The sequence below is a fragment of the Rhopilema esculentum genome, chromosome 10, assembly GCF_057945365.1.
Source record: "Rhopilema esculentum isolate cy_ngs chromosome 10, ASM5794536v1, whole genome shotgun sequence".
Classification (NCBI taxonomy): domain Eukaryota; kingdom Metazoa; phylum Cnidaria; class Scyphozoa; order Rhizostomeae; family Rhizostomatidae; genus Rhopilema; species Rhopilema esculentum.
This window is the reverse complement of record NC_142824.1, coordinates 16,032,162-16,050,420: the sequence shown is the minus strand read 5'-3', so window position 1 is coordinate 16,050,420 and position 18,259 is coordinate 16,032,162. Positions and strand designations below refer to the sequence as shown.

Below are 18,259 nucleotides of genomic sequence, written 5' to 3'. Positions count from 1 at the left end.
TCGTGATGACTCCACATCTCCTTCAGATGCTGGGCAACTTTTTTCGCAATTCATCGCTTTGAAAATATTTGTACAAATAGTAACAAAAAATATGTAACGCAATGAACTCAAGAAACCACGGAAATACGTAGCAGAACAAAAAGACCTGTTTGCATCATTACCAAGAAAGAATTGTTTTGCTCTAAGCGTCATTTTCAGTATGTAAGTTGTTATTTTCGCTCTGAAAATTGGATACTCTGTGTACCTTTTTACTTCTGTACCTAAGTATTGAGGAGGTCCTGTTTTATTTATATTTCTAAACATGCAAGGCCTAGGCTGTATTGTTCATTACCCGAGCAAAGATTGTCTGTACAGTATTATTAAAGATTTGTCTGACATCAATAAAGATAAAATTGCAAAGGCTAATCGTTTACGACTTGGTGGCAAAAATCTCCACGAAGAACAATGCAGCTCCATTCCTGACGAGGTTGATCCAAATAAGCACGGAGTTCACTTAGAACCTTGTTATAAAAAAATTACAAAGATCCTGTCCCACGAGAAATTCCTCGCAGAAACTAGCACTGAAGCTATTCAGCGTCCACAAAGACTAAAGACTGCAGCTACTCACAGACCAGATGTTTATCCCCAGGTGTGTAATTTTTGCCAAAAGTACCGGGTAAAGAGGCAACAGAAACATCATGTACCAATAACGATCACGACGAGGCAGACTGAACTAGCGTAAAAGAAGCTGCTGAAGCCAATATCGATCAGAACATTTATTATGAAATTAAAGATGTTGATCTCATAGCTAAAGAATTTTAATACCATGAATTCTGCTGCAAAGAGTTTACAAGGAAAAAGGAACGCTTTAACTCGGCATCCATCGAAAAAGTTGTTGCACGCTCTCCATCCTCCGACATCGACATCTTGGTAATTTTATTAAGTATTATTAAAGAGCAAAGTCAAGTATATCTCGATTTTGGAGTTGGTTTGAATAGAAAAGGACTATTTTTGTCTGATATTGAGATGGAAGATGGTTTCAAGAAGTGCCTGATAGGCTTTCATGCATTCACGGGGAATGACTATGTGTCATCTTTTTTCCGCAAAGGGAAATCAGAATGTTGGGAGGTGGTCCAGAAGGACAACAGATTTGTTAACACATTTTCGCTCCTTGGGCAGGTATGGGAACTTGATGAGCAAATATTTGTTAACCTTGAAAAATATGTTTGCCATTTATATGGATACCGGCAAAAAATGTCAATGATGTGAGGAAAAAGTTATTTGACAAGAAGTATGTAAGGGAAGGTAAAGCCATAGACATTTCACTCTTGCCCCCATGTCAATCATCACTAAGGCTACACATATTGCGATCAAACACCATTGCAAAGAAGTCATTGGGTGAAAGGTCTATAAATTTGCCAGATCTTTCTACTTTTGGCTGGAAAGGGAATCTGACTATAGACTGGCAACGACAAGCATTTCCAGACGAACTGACTGACTTGTTCCTGGATCTTGAAGAAGACGTGACCTTCGGAGATGATAAAGAAAGTGAAAATGAAACCTACAAACATTTAAGAGTATCAAACAAAAGAATACGTGGTACAAAAAAAGGAACAAAGGTATTCTGTTAAAAAAGGCTCACCTTCCAAATATGGTAAGGGGTAAAAATTGGTCACGTGACTACTCTTATTGTAGCAATATGTCGGAATTTAAAGAAGAGGCTCTAAAAGACTCCCTCTAGATCATTTTTTATGATAACAAACACTTGCCATGCTCTGAAGTCGTAAACAAAACAGTGGCTCCTCCGCAGAAGTAATATGCTAATATGACGAACTTCAACCCCCGTATTTACCCCTTAAACCCCAACAATTTCCCGTTCACCATCACTTTTCCAAGTAACCAGACCCATAGCTACCTGAAAATATCCATTTGAATTTATCCGCCCTGAGGTGGTACCTACCGCCACTGTAGCCCGGTCTAATGCTTCCGAAACCGCAATTATGTCAAAATTATGACCTAAGGAAGTAGCTAGTAGTTCAAGATTTTGGATGTTTTTGTTAACTGAGCAAATGTTAGTATGCAATAAGCTAAATGACGCATTAGTTTTTGTGTGAAGTTTAGAAAGAAGTTTATGAAATTCATGAGTAGTATAGTAATCAAAGTTACAGTTGAGATTCAAATTATGATCAATGTCGTTATCAGAATTAGGGTGAGAATGGTTAAGGTCGAGTTTATTTAAATTTAGTTCTGAAATGACATTTACACAGTCAAAATCAGTGAGATCTTTCATAGAATCATTACAAGGGCAAGAATTATTGGAGTTGAAGTTTTCGGACAGAAGTTCGTTATTGCTCACTGTATGAAAAGGGAATGTGCTATTTTGACAGTGCATGCAGTGCCAGTGCTTTGAATTCAAAGTCATTTCCGATGAATGTAGTGTTTGCAAATATAGCAAGGTATCGCTTTTTCAGTGTTGTTAACACGACGAGTGCAAACAGAACAATGCTTGTTGAATTCAATATACGGCGTTTCCTGTCGCCGTGTAGAGGAAATTAAGTTAACAAATTGAGTATTGTTGATTTTTTGAAAGGGCAAGGCGCTAACGATGCATTCTTTACAAAACCATTGTGATGACAAATCGGAGGCTAGGTGTTCGAATCTCTGACGTGTCAGGCCACTGCATCTCAAATGAAACCAATTTTTGCATACATCGCAAAATATCGAGTTTTGGTCTTCCGAGACAATTAAATCACATTTTGGGCAGGGGAAACTATCCGTCATGAGGGAGGGGCTTATTTAGCAGAAAAATATATATATGTAAAGACAGAAAGATACGTAATAATTTGAAAACAGATTGAGGATGAAATACCGCTAAACCATTTTCCCAATGTCTTTTTCGTCGTTGATTCTGAGGAATTCGGAATTTTCATCTTTTCGAGCTTAAATTGTTCCGTTTCTAGACCATATAAATTTCCAGTTATTTTCTTGTTTCTTCATTCTGACCTTGTACATCAGATCCTTATTCCTTTTCGTGAGGCTTTCATTTATGTAAATCTTACATTCCGGGTGATCTTTGAAGCCAAGTTTTTCTCCCCTGAAAGGCTTTTTTGTGTGTTTTTTTGCTGCGAGAAACGCGGTTGCCGTTTTCCTGTTTAGGAATTTGCAGATGATGGGTGCGTCGTGTCGTTTCCCTAATCTGTGGCAGGCCTGGATGTCTTTTGATTCTACAGGAATGTCGAGTATTGCGCCAGTCTTGATTATTAGGGCCTCAGCATTTTCGTTTTTCTCTTGCGGAATCCCACTAATTTCAATACAGTCACGTCTCCCATATTGCTCCAGATCGTTGAGTTGTTTTATTGATGTTTCCAACTCTTTCTTTACTTGTTTCAGATCTTTTGATAACTCCGCGTTTCTCTTCTCTAATTCCGTATTAGCTTTCAGAAGGTTTTCTGTTGTGTGTTTGAAGTTCTCAAATTGACTGTTAATGAAATCCATCGATTTCTCAAAGTTTGACAGACGGTTGTCCAATTTCTGAAAATCAGCATTGTGTTGCGCGGAGACTCCTTTGATTAATTTGATTATTTCGTCCAAGCGATCGTCGTTCTCCTTAGAAGCCATTCTTGATAATTATTAAAACCAAACTTATAATTAGCCTGCCTAAATCATAATTATTATTAAAAGACAGAAAAATTAAAATATCTCTCAAACTGACTGAATTACATTCTGGCGAAGAGCTGTTAAAACCACGTCCGCACGCCAGCATGACATGCGCGAAAAGTCATTGAGGTACTGCAAAGACATTGTCCGGAATTTGGGGCCCCCCTGGAAGCATTTTGTATTCTGGGCCCAGGACATATGCCACAGAAATGACAGTTTGGGGAAAAGTTAGGATTGTTCTTGCTCCCGGAAAGTAGCCGTAATTTTCCATTCACTTCATTGCGATAAACAATCGAAAGCATGGAAAATAAAATGGCGTCGCAGGTCGAGAAGATCAAAGTGTATGTGTCTACTGTTCCAGGTTTAGAATTCCTATGTGTGTCAGATTGCGAGGAAGTGTTCCAAACTAGGGCTAAAAAAGAAGGAAGAGGGAGAGTTTCCTTTGAAAGTGATGTACAACAACTAGATAAACTATGTAATCTAAGGTCTGTTCATCACTATTGGGTTGAAGTGTTTCAGACGTCGTCTGCATGGGGTGACGCCTGCTGCAAAGAAGACATTTTAAAAGCCTTGGAGATATTTACAGATAGGCTCGATTGGGAAAAATCACTGCGTGCTTTTAATCATTTCAAAAATAAAACACATAGGCCGAGTGAATGGAAAATAATTGAGCCTAAACGCTCTAATGGCGAGGACGCACCCCCTCAGTCTGAAGTGAAATTTCGTGTTACGTGCAGTAGAAATGGAAAGCACTGTTTTACATCAATGGAAGCTGCAAAGTATATTGGCTCTGGTGTAAAAAGTTATTTCAACTGGCAAGTTGACCTTGAAGACTTTGATATTGAAATTTTGGCATTTATCAATGAAATGGAAGTAACTATTGCCATCAAGATTTCATCTGAAAGCAAGCATAACAGAAACGTTTCATTTTTTGGTCCAACAACATTGAGAGCGACAACATCATACTGTTTATTAAAGCTAGCAGGAACCAAAAGAGGTTAGTATTTTGCAGACACTGTTTCTTTCAATATTGAAATGAAAAATGTGGCCTGGAAGACCAGGGTGCTTTCCATGCAAACTTCATGCCAAATGTATGCTGAGGATATGCCAGGTGTATGCCAAGGTTCATATGCAACCATGCCAACTATTTTTCTAGCATTCAGATGATAAACAATCAAAGATTTGTGCTGCACTGAAATACACATACTTACAGATGCTTATCTCAGACCAACACTACATGAAACAACAGAACACCATGCTGAAAATCTTTGGGCTTTGCATATGTAATGCACCCTGGCAAAAGGGTGGTTGTAACACCAATTGTTCTTATATTTGCCCATTCTTGAGGAGTTACTAAAATTCATTCATCATTTTTTATTATTTAACGTTGGTATTGCATCAGCAATGCATAGAATAATGCAGTCCCTGCCCTCAACATAACGGTCAATGTGCTTTGATCTGAAAATCTATCTACATCTACATCTACTAATTTCTGCCTATCTTCTAATGAGAAGATCATTTACCTATGAAATATTACTTCACATCACATGTAGCACTGTAAAGTATCAAAAAACAATCGCAGAACTTTTTTTCCAATTTTCTTTAATCCTAGGAGAAGAACTGAGAAGTGAAATTTCCATTTAAAATTATTTTTGTTGTTGCTTACCTACAACTTTACCAGACTGTAAAGTTCCATAGGTGTCTGCAAAGTAAAAATATCTATAGCAAAGTCTAGAAAATGCATGTACAATGGGACAAACAATTTTTGTCAAAATCCAGAAAATTAAAGCATGGCTAAGCTGATGGGTGCGAACTGCTTCATTTTCGGATGTTCAAATTCAAGGAATCATAGAGGAATAAGTATTTTTAAGTTTTCGAAAGCTAAGAGTGAGTTTTTTAAAAATTGGAGAAAACAAATTCTTCAGATAATAAAAAAGGATCGTGAGATTGATGCTGATCTACGTCATCAAATTGGAGAAGACAAACTGCATATTTTTAAAGTTCAATTCCAGGCAAACTGTTTTTATTTATGTAAGTATAGCAGCTGGGTAGGCAAAATATGATTTTGTTCATTTAATGTGAGTATTTTGATCGATTTTTAAAGAGGGTTTTCAAATTTAGCCATTTTGATATCGGAGTAATGTGGACGCAAGTCCTAACTGAAATAGTCTGGTCCGATTCTATATGAAACCGCAAACCGAAGGTATGTGAATGGGCCTTATTTGAGCATTAATAATTGAGAATGCGCTCTTTTTCTTCGGTGAGCTACCCTTATTGTACCGATGCGCGGCACATTCAATTTTCTTCCGTTTTAGAAGAAGGCCACTCACTGAGAAGCTCGAGGGCTGCATAAGTTTTATGGCCGCATTGGTTTCTTACCTTTTTCAAGCGGAATGTTCCTTGTATTTTAGTAGAATGCCACATTTTCATAGAAGAATATCGCTATTGAAAAAACAAAATACCTTTGTTGGAATGCTATAGATTACTACATCAAGTTGGATACTATATTTGTGGGATGAAATAGTGAAACAAATTGCTGGTGCAAACTGTTATCTAATCTGTCTAAAATCAAATTAAAGTAAAACATGCTGGGTTTGCAAGTGTGCTTGAAAATTCCAAGTTCTGTCATGCAAAAAATGAGTTACTAACACTTAGGAGTGTTAACCGCTTCCCTGCTTTCTTTCTGTCTTTTTCTTTTCGATGCTATCTTGTTTTGTACCTCAAATAGATAAACGATGAATGCCTGAATACTGCCAAGAAAAGGATTTTGGTTCTTTTAAAAGAATTGGTTATTTATGAATCTTTATAAACCTGTTTTTCTAACTCGTTACTCATTTCTGAATTTATGTTTTCATGGAAATAAAATAAACTCTTTTTTTTATGTATAGTTAGCTTGAGAAGCAAACATTTTCTTACCTCTGGGGAAATAAACCAAACAAAAGTGTTTGATTTCTAGGTTTTCTCTTCCCTTCACCTTGCATGAAAATGCCAGCAGTCATGAAATTATCAAGGTGGGCTTTAAGTCTGCAAAAATCCTTCTAGAACATGCCCTTTTAACAGAGCATTACTCTACTTCTAAGCTCATAATCGCGAAGCAATAAAACTTATTGCTAAACTACTCAGAAGTTTTTCACTAAGAGCCAAAAAATCTGCTTGTATTTTTGTATTTTTATTAATATTTGTATTGGTATTTGTTTTGGTCCTTGTACTTGTGTTCATCGTGGTAGTTAGGACTTTGACATTGGGGGGAAGGCCAAAACAATTTCCCAGCATATTGAAATTACTAAATTATAAATACATACAGATGTAATGCACAAACATGTACAAACCAACACAGTGATGAGATAGAAGGTTAAATGTAATTGTGTTTGTATTTTTGTTTGTGTTTATGTTTTTACTTGTAATTGTGTTTGTATTTGTGTTTGTATTTGTTGTTTTTTTGTGTTTGTACTTGTGTTTGTATTGGTTTTTTTGTGTTTGTAATAGTATTTGTGTTTTTACTTGTAATTGTGTTTGTATTTGTGTTTGTGTTTATATTTGTACTTTTATTTGTGTTTGTATTTATTTTTTTGCTTCTAATTTACTTGTAATGTTTGTATAAATGTTTTATTTGTGTTTGTATTTATTGTTTGTATTTGTTGTTATATTTGGGTTGGTACTTGTAATTGTGTTAGTAATTGTGTTTGTATTAAAGTTTTTATCTATGTTTCTACTTGTAATCATGTCTTTATTTGTGTTTGTATTTGTGTTTTTGTTTGTAATTGTGTTTCTAATTGTGTTTGTATTTATGTTTGTATTAATGTTTTTACTTTTAATTGTGTTTGTTTTATTTGTGTTTGTATTTGTTGTTTGTATTTGTTGTTGTATTTGGGTTGGTACTTGTAATTGTGTTAGTAATTGTGTTTGTATTTATGTTTTTACTTTTAATTGTGTTTGTTTTATCTGTGTTTGTATTTGTGTTTGTGTTTGTATTTGTGTTTTTGTTTGTAATTGTGTTTGCATTTATGTTTTTACTTGTAGTTGTGTTTGCATTTGTGTTTGTTTTTTGTTGTTTTATTTGTGTTTTTACTTGTATTTGTATTCGTTTTATTTGTGTTTGAATAGTATTTGTGTTTGTATTTGTTTTTATTTGTGTTTGTAATAGTATTTGTGTTTGTATTTATGTTTTTTTTTGTATTATTGATATTTGTATCTTATTATTTCTCATACTCGAATTTGTGTTTGTATTGTTATTTGTGTTTGTAGTTATTTTTGTTCTATTTATGTTTATATTTGTATTTGTTTTTGTACTTGTTTTGTGTTTATATTTGCATTTGTTGCTACCTGGCTTTTGAAGGTAGTTGTAAAAAGCTATGCTGATCAAGCAGTGTCCTTGTCTCTCCTCTCGATGTGACCTCTCCTCGTGATTCCCATGCCTGGAATTACAGAGAGATGGCGACTCTCCTCACTTGAAGTGAAAGTTGTTTATGATGCTAGTTTATGAATGTTTCCAAATACGAATTTTTATAAAAATTGTTTCTGGAATATACATGCATTGATGTATTTTGATGTCAGATGAATTGAACAAATTGCAGCCAACACAAATTAAGATATTTTTTTCCAGTTTAAATTTAGAATGAAATGGCTTAGAGATAATCTTTTTAAAGATAATTGAAGCCGAAATTTCCAATGCTTATAAAACACGCAATGACCCTGCAGCTGTACCTGTCAGACGGTTATAACCTAAGCAAATTTGCGATTGCATGACAAAAGAGGACAGCGCAACTGTATATTCCCTTAACTTATGTTTCTTTGTTGAACTAACATTGCCATAATGTGATTGCAGGTGATATCATATGTGATCCTATGTGTGGTACAGCTTCAATTTGCCTTGAAGGAGTGAACAGTTTCCCTTTCTCGTTCCATCTTGGCGGAGAGATTCACCCTGATGGATGCCACAATGCTGCAAACAATATTGATTACTTTTGCAAAGTCAAAGCAGAAACCAATGGGTTAGTAACTGTTCCTATAAGTAACTGTATCTGGAAATTTCAGGTTGTGAATTAGAACAATTATTATTTGCAATGAAAATCTAAAATTATAAATCAATGCCAAGTGAAATTTTGCAGTAGCGATCAATATTAAGAATAGAAGTAAGCTTTTCCATGTAAAATCATGCCGTTTTACCCTCCGTTTACTCTAAAACTCTTTTTAAATAGGCATCAAATAAAACATTCGAAAACGGCACGATTCGAAAACGGCATGAAACGTTGCACTCTTGAAGCAGAACAATTTCATTACATATTGAACAAGAAACAAATGGTTCTTTTGTCATTCTTTGAATCCGGATGTCCTATTTTCACGCGTTTACAATTGAACATTTCATGCCGTTTTCCAGTGGCGGAGCCCGGTATTCCAGTGGTAGAAAATTTCGATTGAGTAGGGGAATGGTGGTGGTGTACCTTTTTACGTTTTATTATGTGATTCTCTCCAGTCCATTGATGTTCTTCTGGGTTATCTTTGTCGTGTCTCAGTTAATTCCGCAGCTTAGAAACACAACACTTTCCGCAATACGTGAGCTGTTCCAAGAATGGCCGACAACTGTGCACCTCCAACGATGTCAGGAATGTCTAACTTCCTATATCAGATCTTTGCGTTCTTTGAGATTGTTCCAAGTATCACTGCCAAGTATCACTTTCGATGCTCCCGTTCTTTCTGTACCGTACTTTCTGCAAATCTCCCAGTGTACCCGCAGGACCACCTTGTCATGGCGTTTCCTATACTCTCTCTGGGTAAGCTTCGTGCATCCACTGATAGTATGCCTTACGGTTTCAGTAGAGTCTTCACAAAATCTAGATGGAGAAGTCTTATCTATGCCATGCTTGATCGAGTTTGTTCTTGAAGCCTGTTCTTGAGCAGCTAAGATCCTACCTTCTGGCTCCTTTTTCAAAAAACCACTCCTAAGCCATTTCCAAGAATCGTCTCCAACTACATCTGCTGTTTGTCGCTTAAACTCTCCATGTAGGGCTTTCACCTTCCAGTTCTTGACTTTTTCCTCTTCCTTCCTCTTCTGGTAATCCTGGAGACTCTCTTTTTCATATAACACCTTTTCCTTCAAAGCAGCTTCAATCATCCACTCTGTGGTCTTTCTCAAACAGCCATGCAAGGACTTTCTTTGCTTCTTTACACACTCGTTAGTGCTGATCTGCCTTCTTCTTCTTTCCTTCCTCGGGAAGTACAGTCTTGCAACATTACTTCTTGTGTGCATACATCCATTCATTGCCAAAATTTTCCTAGTTTTCTATCCATGCTAACCAGCTATTCTATTGTCCAAATCCACAAAACCTGCACTGTGACGTAGTACACTCACGACCCAAGCGTTGATGCCAGATTGATGTTATCTTGCTTTCATTTTCGTGCTCAGAGTCTTATCCAACTGCAGGAAACCAATGTATTTAAAACCTTCCTCTTCTCTGATATCCTAATCGTCTGGTAAGATTATTCCACTACTGCTGATCTTTTTGGCCCCTTTTCGTTTCTAGGACCGCACACTAGTCTAGCCCAAACGACATCCTGATGTCTTGCGAGAAATTTCTTGTGGCTTTAGATGAGGGGGTACAAAGGGAGTACAAAGGGATCTTCTTCAGCTGGGGTATTGTCTTGGGTTCTTTGTTCTCCCTTATAATAATAATAATAATAATAAGAGGAATATTTATACAGGGTAAAACCTTGTCAATTCTACGAGTATTGTTATCAATAAGGGCCCTGTGTGAACAAAAAAAAATTGTGCTTGATCTCAAGTGCTATGTTTCTGTTTGATATCTCTGTAGCATTATGGTCAGTCTCCAGGTTCTTACTCCTAGAGCCTTATGTTCATTTCTTACTCTTATAGTTATTTCCTCTAGCCCCCACCGGGTGCCAACCCGGTATTTCGTGGTTTCGGGAAGAGTTGACGAGTACTAACCTTGCTCAAGGGTGGCCATGAGGTAGTTGTGGCAAAAGGTAACCTCTTTCTCCCAAGTCGAAACTCCACAACCATATGCAGGCTAGATTCATACCCATGACATATTATTATTATTATTATTATGCCGTGATTATTATCTCCGTGTAGATGGTTCCGGTATAAGTCCTAGAGAGCAAGTTGCACACAGCAACCCTAGGTCTCTAAGACTTGCCTGACAATCTCTGCAGTCCCCAGCAATGCTGCGTATTTCTACCACTAACGCTGCCCGCACAATATTGACCCTATCCACCAGCAAAAGTTCTTTTGGACCGATTTTAAGCACCAAATGAGAGTTATTTGATCTTTAGGGATCCGTCTATCATGGAAAAAACTATTTATTCTTTGTCAAACTAATCCATGTCAATTTTTGATCAATTTCTTAGTAAAGAACTACATTTTCCGTTTTTTTTTTCATTTTATTCTTGTTTTCATTTTGTCTTGTGATTGAAATATTGTCTTTATGTTTTGGTGTCATTTCTAATAGAGTATAATGTCTCTATTATATGTGACTCTCATTTTACATTTCTATTATGTATATCATTAATGCTGTTTCTTATTTTCAGCAGTATGACATTACCTTGTAATATCATACAGTGGAATGCATGTCATCTACCGTTACGAGATGGACTGGTGGATGCAATTGTTTCAGACCTACCTTTTGGCAAGCGCATTGGCTATAGAGGACAAAATTTTGCGCTGTATCCTGCACTTTTAAAGGAGTTTGGCAGGGTTTGCAGACCAAAAGGCAAAGCAGTTTTGCTCACACAGCATAAATCTGCAATGAATAAGTCTCTCCTTGCTTGTAACCATATCTGGAAAAAGCAGTCAACATTTTTCATTAATATGGGCGGCCTTAACGTTGCTATTTATGTTCTTAAGAAAATATTCTAGACCTAATTCGTACTTAACTGACCTTATGAACTGAACCAAGTACGCCATTGGTTAAATCAGGAGGCTCATTAAATAAAATTGGTACAAAAACATGTTAGATTTAATTCTAACAATCAGAACCCTGACTACACATTCAGCTCTAATCCATAGTCCTAATCCAACTTTAACGTTTTCGCAAATAGTACATAAACCAAAATTTCTATTTCAAGAGCACCGAAACTTTTAATTACTTCAAATAGTACTATTTTAATTCACTCTTGTTGATATAACAGACGTGTCAAATGCCCGAAACTAACGAGAAAAAACTCAACACTGCTTTTAAGGAAAGGTGCTGTTGTTGCGAAGACACTTACATCTTCGAAAAATTGAATGTAGTTATTGTAAACAACCATCCCATGTAAAATGCGCACAAATCTCAACAGAGGCCTATGCACGCTTAAGCTTGGAAAACAAAGAATGGATCTGTACGAAGTGTATTTCAATGCAAACCAGTGTAAACCAATGCCGTTTTTTAACGTTGTTGACACAGACCTTGACAATACTTCTGATTCTTCTCACACATAATTATTTGAAAGCCTCCAAATGTACCAATCTGTAACCACTGACTCGGTTTTAGATAAAATTCCAAGTCACCAATTTTCAACAGATGATTTTGATGATTGATGACATGATCACCTCGAAATACTACCCTCCCCACGAATTCAAGCAGGCATGACTAGATAAACGTTTTTTTACCAACGTTTCACATTAATATTACTATATAATATTAATATTACTATCACTACCAGACTCACTATATATAAAATATAAAATAGAGAGTCTGGTCTAGTGCGCCCCATTCTCGTTCTGGTGTACTGATATTAACCAACCAGGAGCGAATGTACATATTTCTGTACGTTAGGTCACAGCTAAACAATAAACGTAGCTCTGGTGTGAAACATTGAACAAAACAGAACACAACACAAACTAACGATGGCGACCGTAAGGATTGAGTTTGAAGAAGCTGTTAAAACCGTACTCAAAGAATATTTTCCGCGCGCTGTGAAACTTAAAACCGAACAGTTAACGGCATTAAAAACGTTGTTTGTAGAGAGAAGAGACACCGCCATATTCACCGTATTGCCAACTGGCTTTGGAAAGTCTATGATCTTTCAGGCAGGGCCTCTCATTGCAAAGAAATTAGGCCTTGTGGGGAACCTGTAGTAATTGCAGTATCGCCTTTATTTGCTGTCATGGACATCCAGTTCTCGCAGCCACTTGAAAACCTCCTCTGTTTCGTCCGGGGTGTTTTGGGTTGTGAACCACAGGGAGAGGTACACCTTGCATATCCGGAAAGGTGTTTACATTAAAGAACAATAGCATCATTACGCGCATGCTCAACTTTTCAAAGTGTATGCATCTTTTGAGACTCTATTGTTTTTTGCACATTGGTTTTGTCCTGCCTTTTCCATACCCCACCCCGGCCATGTCACCCCTGTGTAGCTTGTAGCTCGATAAGAAGCTTCTTAACCTCACTCCGTAAACAAGGGACGTAACCTGGGCACCAGTCTCTCCCTATCGCGTTTAGATAGATCCTGCCACCCTGAGGAGAAATAAACGCGAGGGTTCAGAAAAAAACAAGCGCAAATTTATGAATTGCAGAATCAAGTTCCTTCGAGTTAAACAGAGAAATGCCTTTTTATCTACCCTATCTAAAACTATTGTGTTTCTTTGCATCTTAAAAAATCAAAACTATTTATAATTCTATTAATATTACAAAATATTATCTGTTCTCCTATCTTAATCATAATTAATGGGACGTTTTACATAAAAGGTATGAGTTTGGCAGTTTCAAGTTTAACAATTGAAGGGCATATTTTATATTTTAAACCAAATTTATAAATGATTAAAATTTTACAATGACAAAAATATTGGGATGAGCAATGTGTATAAGTGACTTTTAAGAATAATAGGGTTTTTGATAAAAAACTTGATTGGAAGTTTCATCTTAATTGGAAGTTTCACCCAAAAAGCTTGATAGAGCTTGTGGCTTTATTTCTTATGATAAAAGCTTATTCTGTCTAAATGTGTTAGCCTGGTTATATGTTTCCTTGCTTACATTTCCAATATGTTATTGTGTGGAGTGACACTTTCAAATCTTATACAGATTGCCTTGAACTCCAGATTAGAGTTGTCAGAATAATCTCCTCTGATAATGAACAATCTCCATTCGCACTAATCATCGTATTTACAAATTTCATCATTAAAAACAAATAAACTGGGCAAAGAAGTTTAGTCATAGTAAAAAGGCCTGCTTTGTAGGATATGACTTGCTTTCACCATGTTAGTTCACATGATATTGAAAGGCTTTTGTACACATTTTGCCTTTCTCAGAAAGTGCTCTGAAATCAGTCTAGGGTAGGTTCATGTCACCAGTATCAGGTTCATAATTAGCACTGCAGCATTAAAGTCATGACTTGGCATATTTGGGTATACCCTCTCATAATGGGTGTACCCTCCAATGGCTCAATTCCTTGGTCACAAAGAAGTGCTTTTCCATTGCATTTGAATTGATTGCATTTGGACCATAAAGTGGAGGTTGTGGAAGAAATCAAACGATAATCACGCATTGCCAAAAAGGAATAGATTGAATGGATTTTCGTTTCAAATAGTGTAATGCTATTTGAATTAAATATTAATACAAAAATGGGCTGTTACTAGAATTTGCAATAAACAATCCAGCAAAATTTATTGCTAACACCAAAAACTGTGTAAAAAGAAATCCTGGGCAAACTTTAATTTTAGAAGGGTAAAGCAAGCCCTGCTCTAAGCCAGTGGGTCTTTTTTAGGGGGGGGGGCAGTTCTGTGATGTTCTCATAAAGATAGACTCGAGACATACAAATCAACAACATGGATCAACCAAAATGTTCTGACAAGAAATGTGATTTGGGAACTTCCATATCCACTGTAACTTTTGTCACTGTTCGAAGTGATACTAAGCAATATACTACAAGTAATTTACAGTAGTTGCACAGATGAATCAATATTAAAATACATGGTGTATTTTATGTAATAGATATCTTAAGTTTTAAGCCATTGCTAAATATAATGGCAGTTGTTTAGCTCCGTGTTAACATTTTTTTAAATTAATTAGGCGAGTGATCATTCCTTAAACATCTGGTCAATTAGATGCAGATTACTTAATGATCAAATCCAGATCTTGGAGTTCGCAATGTCGTATAATTTCCAAGAGTTCAATTTTAGTTCTGTAATATTATTCATTGAATGAGAACACATCCTCTACCGTTGATTGACATGGGTTTCATTAACATGTGAAAACGTCTATTATCCCGAATTTTCCCGAATGAACACGTATGGAACTTCAGAGATAACTGTTAAACAAATCGACCCAACTGTAGATTGGTGGTTTTCATCTGCATGCACGTAATGATACGCCTCGTCACTTGTCATCCTCATGATACGGCTTAGTAGCATGTGCCTCACTTGTCATCCTTTTACTTAACTATATAAAACACATTGGATCCAAGCTTTCCTAAAACTTCTGCTCATTTCACTGACTCTCTGCATCCTGTACACTTTAGGCTCTTCATTTATCTTCATGTGTCGCCACAGATAGCGATGAACATCTCGATCTTTCTCAACAAGCTCAATCTGAAGAAACATCTTCTTGATACCTGTCATAAGTGCTATTGGACGACGTCTGAAACGAATGAGAACTGATACTAAATTCGGTTGTAAAGCAGGACCTTGTAGAATGCAATCGTTTAACGACGATTCATGTCCACTTTAATGTTGCGAAGATGGAATTTCTTCTCTTTAGGAACAACTTGAGCGAAGAAAGAAACTTCAATTTCATTCTCCATTTGAATAACAAAACTCTTCATGAATCCAATCGTGTTAAGTACTAGATAGATCTATGTAATATAAATGTACTCTAAGGTCCTTAATAGAAGGGGGGGACGCTTATTAATTTTTCGAGTTCAACTCTAAAACACCTGTACCAGAGTATTTTTAACGCATGACTTGCGTACGATGGAGTAGTGCAACTGATGTCCTATCTGACCGGATTCGTATACTACAAAAAAACGGGCTAGACGAGCAATCACTGCTTTAAAATATAACGATCACGCATCGCCGCATTTCAGAGGCTTAAAATCTTGAAGGTAGATAACATTCTCAGACTTCAACAATTACTTTTTATGCATGACTTTGAAAAGAATCGACTTCCAAGCGGATTAAACTGGCTTTTTCATATACTTGAAAATAAGCACAATCGACTGACTAGTCTTTGATCTGCTAGAGGACATACACAAAAATTCAACACAACTACTTAAGGGCTAAGCTCTCTGCGATACACTGGTACTAAAGCATGGTACTATTACTCGCTAAACGATCCTCTCTTCAATAATGTGACAAATAAAAAACACTTTAAACGCTTATTTTCCAATCTGGCTTTTGAGTTTTGATATACAACTCTGAATCACGGAAATAATTCTTTACTGTTGAAGCAGCAGCTTCTTTCCTTCAGGCCCGTGGACAGCTAAACTGGTTTTGGGGGCATGGATAGAAATATTGCTTTTTTTATACCTGCCCTACGTAAAACTGCGCTTATGCGATCTTCAAACATAATTATCGCAAATTATTGGGGGCATTGCCCCCCTTCCCAGTGTCTACGGGCCTCGGGCCTGGTTAAATTCAGCTAATAAAACCTCGATTAGCAGGTCTAAATTGGCCGGGTGGGACCTATATATCAGCTCTGCTATAAGATCCCTTCCCAACCACTTGGTTTATTTATAAACCAATTTTATTACGTGTTTATTGCTCTTTCATTCATTGGTTTCATTTTTTCCTTGATTTACTAGTTTTAATTAGTTTGACTTTCTCGTTGATTTCAATTCTTTGTAATTCCTTGTTGGTTAAAATGAGAATTTTTGTCTTCCTATGTCTTATGTAATTCGTATTGACTCGAATGTTCAGTGGCATTGAATGTTAATGCATGAGACCTATGCTTGAAAAGTTGACATTCGTAATCCTTGTTTATATCTTTCCTTAATTTTGTATAATCAGATAGAGGTTTCTTCGGCGGCCCCTGACGTCAGAACATATGAATCCAGAACTGTAGAAATTAAAATTTTGCAACCCTTATTTGAAACTAATATTTTAGGGGTTGTCTCAAGAAATGATTTACTGTAAACGCCTATGACAAAGATACCCAAACTCATTCTGAAGATTTCGACCCAACTACATATTTTGAAAAAGCTTTTAGAATCGCTTGGACGCTGTTTATGTGCCATCAACTATGCAAAGATGTTCCTACATCAACTAACGAAGACAACATCAGGATTAAGTCTTAAAGCACAATTGCTTTATGACAATCATTGTCTGAAATATTCTAGACCCATTCCCAGGTTGCTTCATTCCTAAATGCAGATCGAAGACATTTCCGATTGCAGTTCAAGATTAAAGACATTGGGGTCTCTGAAGGTCGAATTTTCTTTCCCGTTCTTGTTCTGCTAATATGAATGAAAAAGAATTACAGTGAAATCCCGATATAATGAACCCCGGTATATCGAAATTCCCGATATAACAAACTAAATGTATGGTCCCTTGAATTCTGCCTAACAAATTCCTTACAAATTCTCTCGGTATAATGAACCCCGGATATTACGAACTCTCGATATTACGAACCAAATTTTGGGTCCCTTCATCATAATTACCCTCGATAAAACGAACTTTTCATAAATTCTTCATCTGATTTTTATACTTAATTATTTTCGGTGTTCATATTTCACTTTCTTTTGGGGAAAAATCGTTATTGTCATCAGCAATGCTGATGATACATTTCAAGCACTGGCTGATAGACCACTACAGTGGATTAACGTTTGATCACGTCAAAAATAACTGCGAATAAGTACATTGATACTAACGAACATTTTCTTACTTATGAGACATTATGAGACAATTTTATTGAGAAACCCAGATTGAATGCGAAAAGAAGAAGACAAATAAATATGTGAAGTGCTCTAAGACGTCATTCAGCCGCCAACTAGAAGTGAAGTGACCTAGCTTTGCCAATCTCTTGGTCCCATATTATAAGAGGAACATGAAGATTCATTTTCGATGTCTAACCATTAGAAATACTTGAATTCAGCTTGGTTTTTTTTTGAGCAAAATGTGCACAGAAATTGGAGATAGCCTAAACAAGCCCACCAAAGGTATATTTAGGCGTGTACTACGAAAAGACCTAAAAAACGTTTTCTCCCGGTTTAACGAACTCCCGATATAATGAACTATTTTCTGGTTGCCTTTAGAGTTCGTTATATCGGGATTCCACTATTACAAATTCCTATTCAATATGTATTTTGCTAGGCGGATACTACACCTGCATTTCATCAAGCCGTACTAAAATCAGTGCGTCACCGTATCTGATATGGTAATATTTTGTAACTTGAAAAACTCTTCTTGGAAAATCGTTTTGAGCAGAAACACTCCGTATTTGCAGAAAATAGTGTCTTAAAGAGAAAAATTAAAATATTGGCAAGCATAAATTATCAACCACAAATGATGGGAGGCAAGACTGTTTTCTAAAAGATAAATAAACCAACGACAAAAGTATATTTTATAGACCAAAGTATATTCAAAATGCAAAAATACGTTCAGTTTTATTTCATTTAAAAACGTTTCATATCTATACGCGAGATGAGATGGAGCGAACAGGGGACAGACAGAGCAGAAAATAAAAGATTCAGA

General features: G+C 36.3%; 1 protein-coding gene across 2 annotated transcripts; it reads left to right on the top strand.

Moving 5' to 3' along the window:
- The first annotated feature begins 3,764 nt into the window (after positions 1–3,764).
- Positions 3,765–14,802, top strand: LOC135686163 (tRNA (guanine(6)-N(2))-methyltransferase THUMP3). Of its 2 annotated transcripts, none has more exons than XM_089110869.1 (3): positions 3,765–4,633; positions 8,462–8,627; positions 11,185–14,802. In XM_089110869.1, exons 1-3 carry the CDS (start codon positions 3,937–3,939, stop codon positions 11,507–11,509), a joined length of 1,188 nt encoding a protein of 395 aa, XP_088966995.1. In that variant the 5' UTR covers positions 3,765–3,936; the 3' UTR covers positions 11,510–14,802. The 2 variants fall into 2 exon arrangements, with proteins under 2 accessions (XP_088966995.1, XP_088966994.1); XM_089110868.1 differs by having other exon boundaries at positions 11,182–14,802.
- Positions 14,803–18,259: the final 3,457 nt, after the last annotated feature.

What these genes read in the sequence shown, in the direction of transcription:
- LOC135686163 (XM_089110868.1), top strand. Translation starts at nt 3,937, where the DNA reads ATGGAAAATAAAATGGCGTCGCAGGTCGAGAAGATCAAAGTGTATGTG. An exon ending in GCTAGCAGGAACCAAAAGAG is followed by an intron (nt 4,634 to 8,461) that starts GTTAGTATTTTG and finishes ATGTGATTGCAG; the next exon opens with GTGATATCATATGTGATCCT. An exon ending in GTCAAAGCAGAAACCAATGG is followed by an intron (nt 8,628 to 11,181) that starts GTTAGTAACTGT and finishes TCTTATTTTCAG; the next exon opens with CAGTATGACATTACCTTGTA.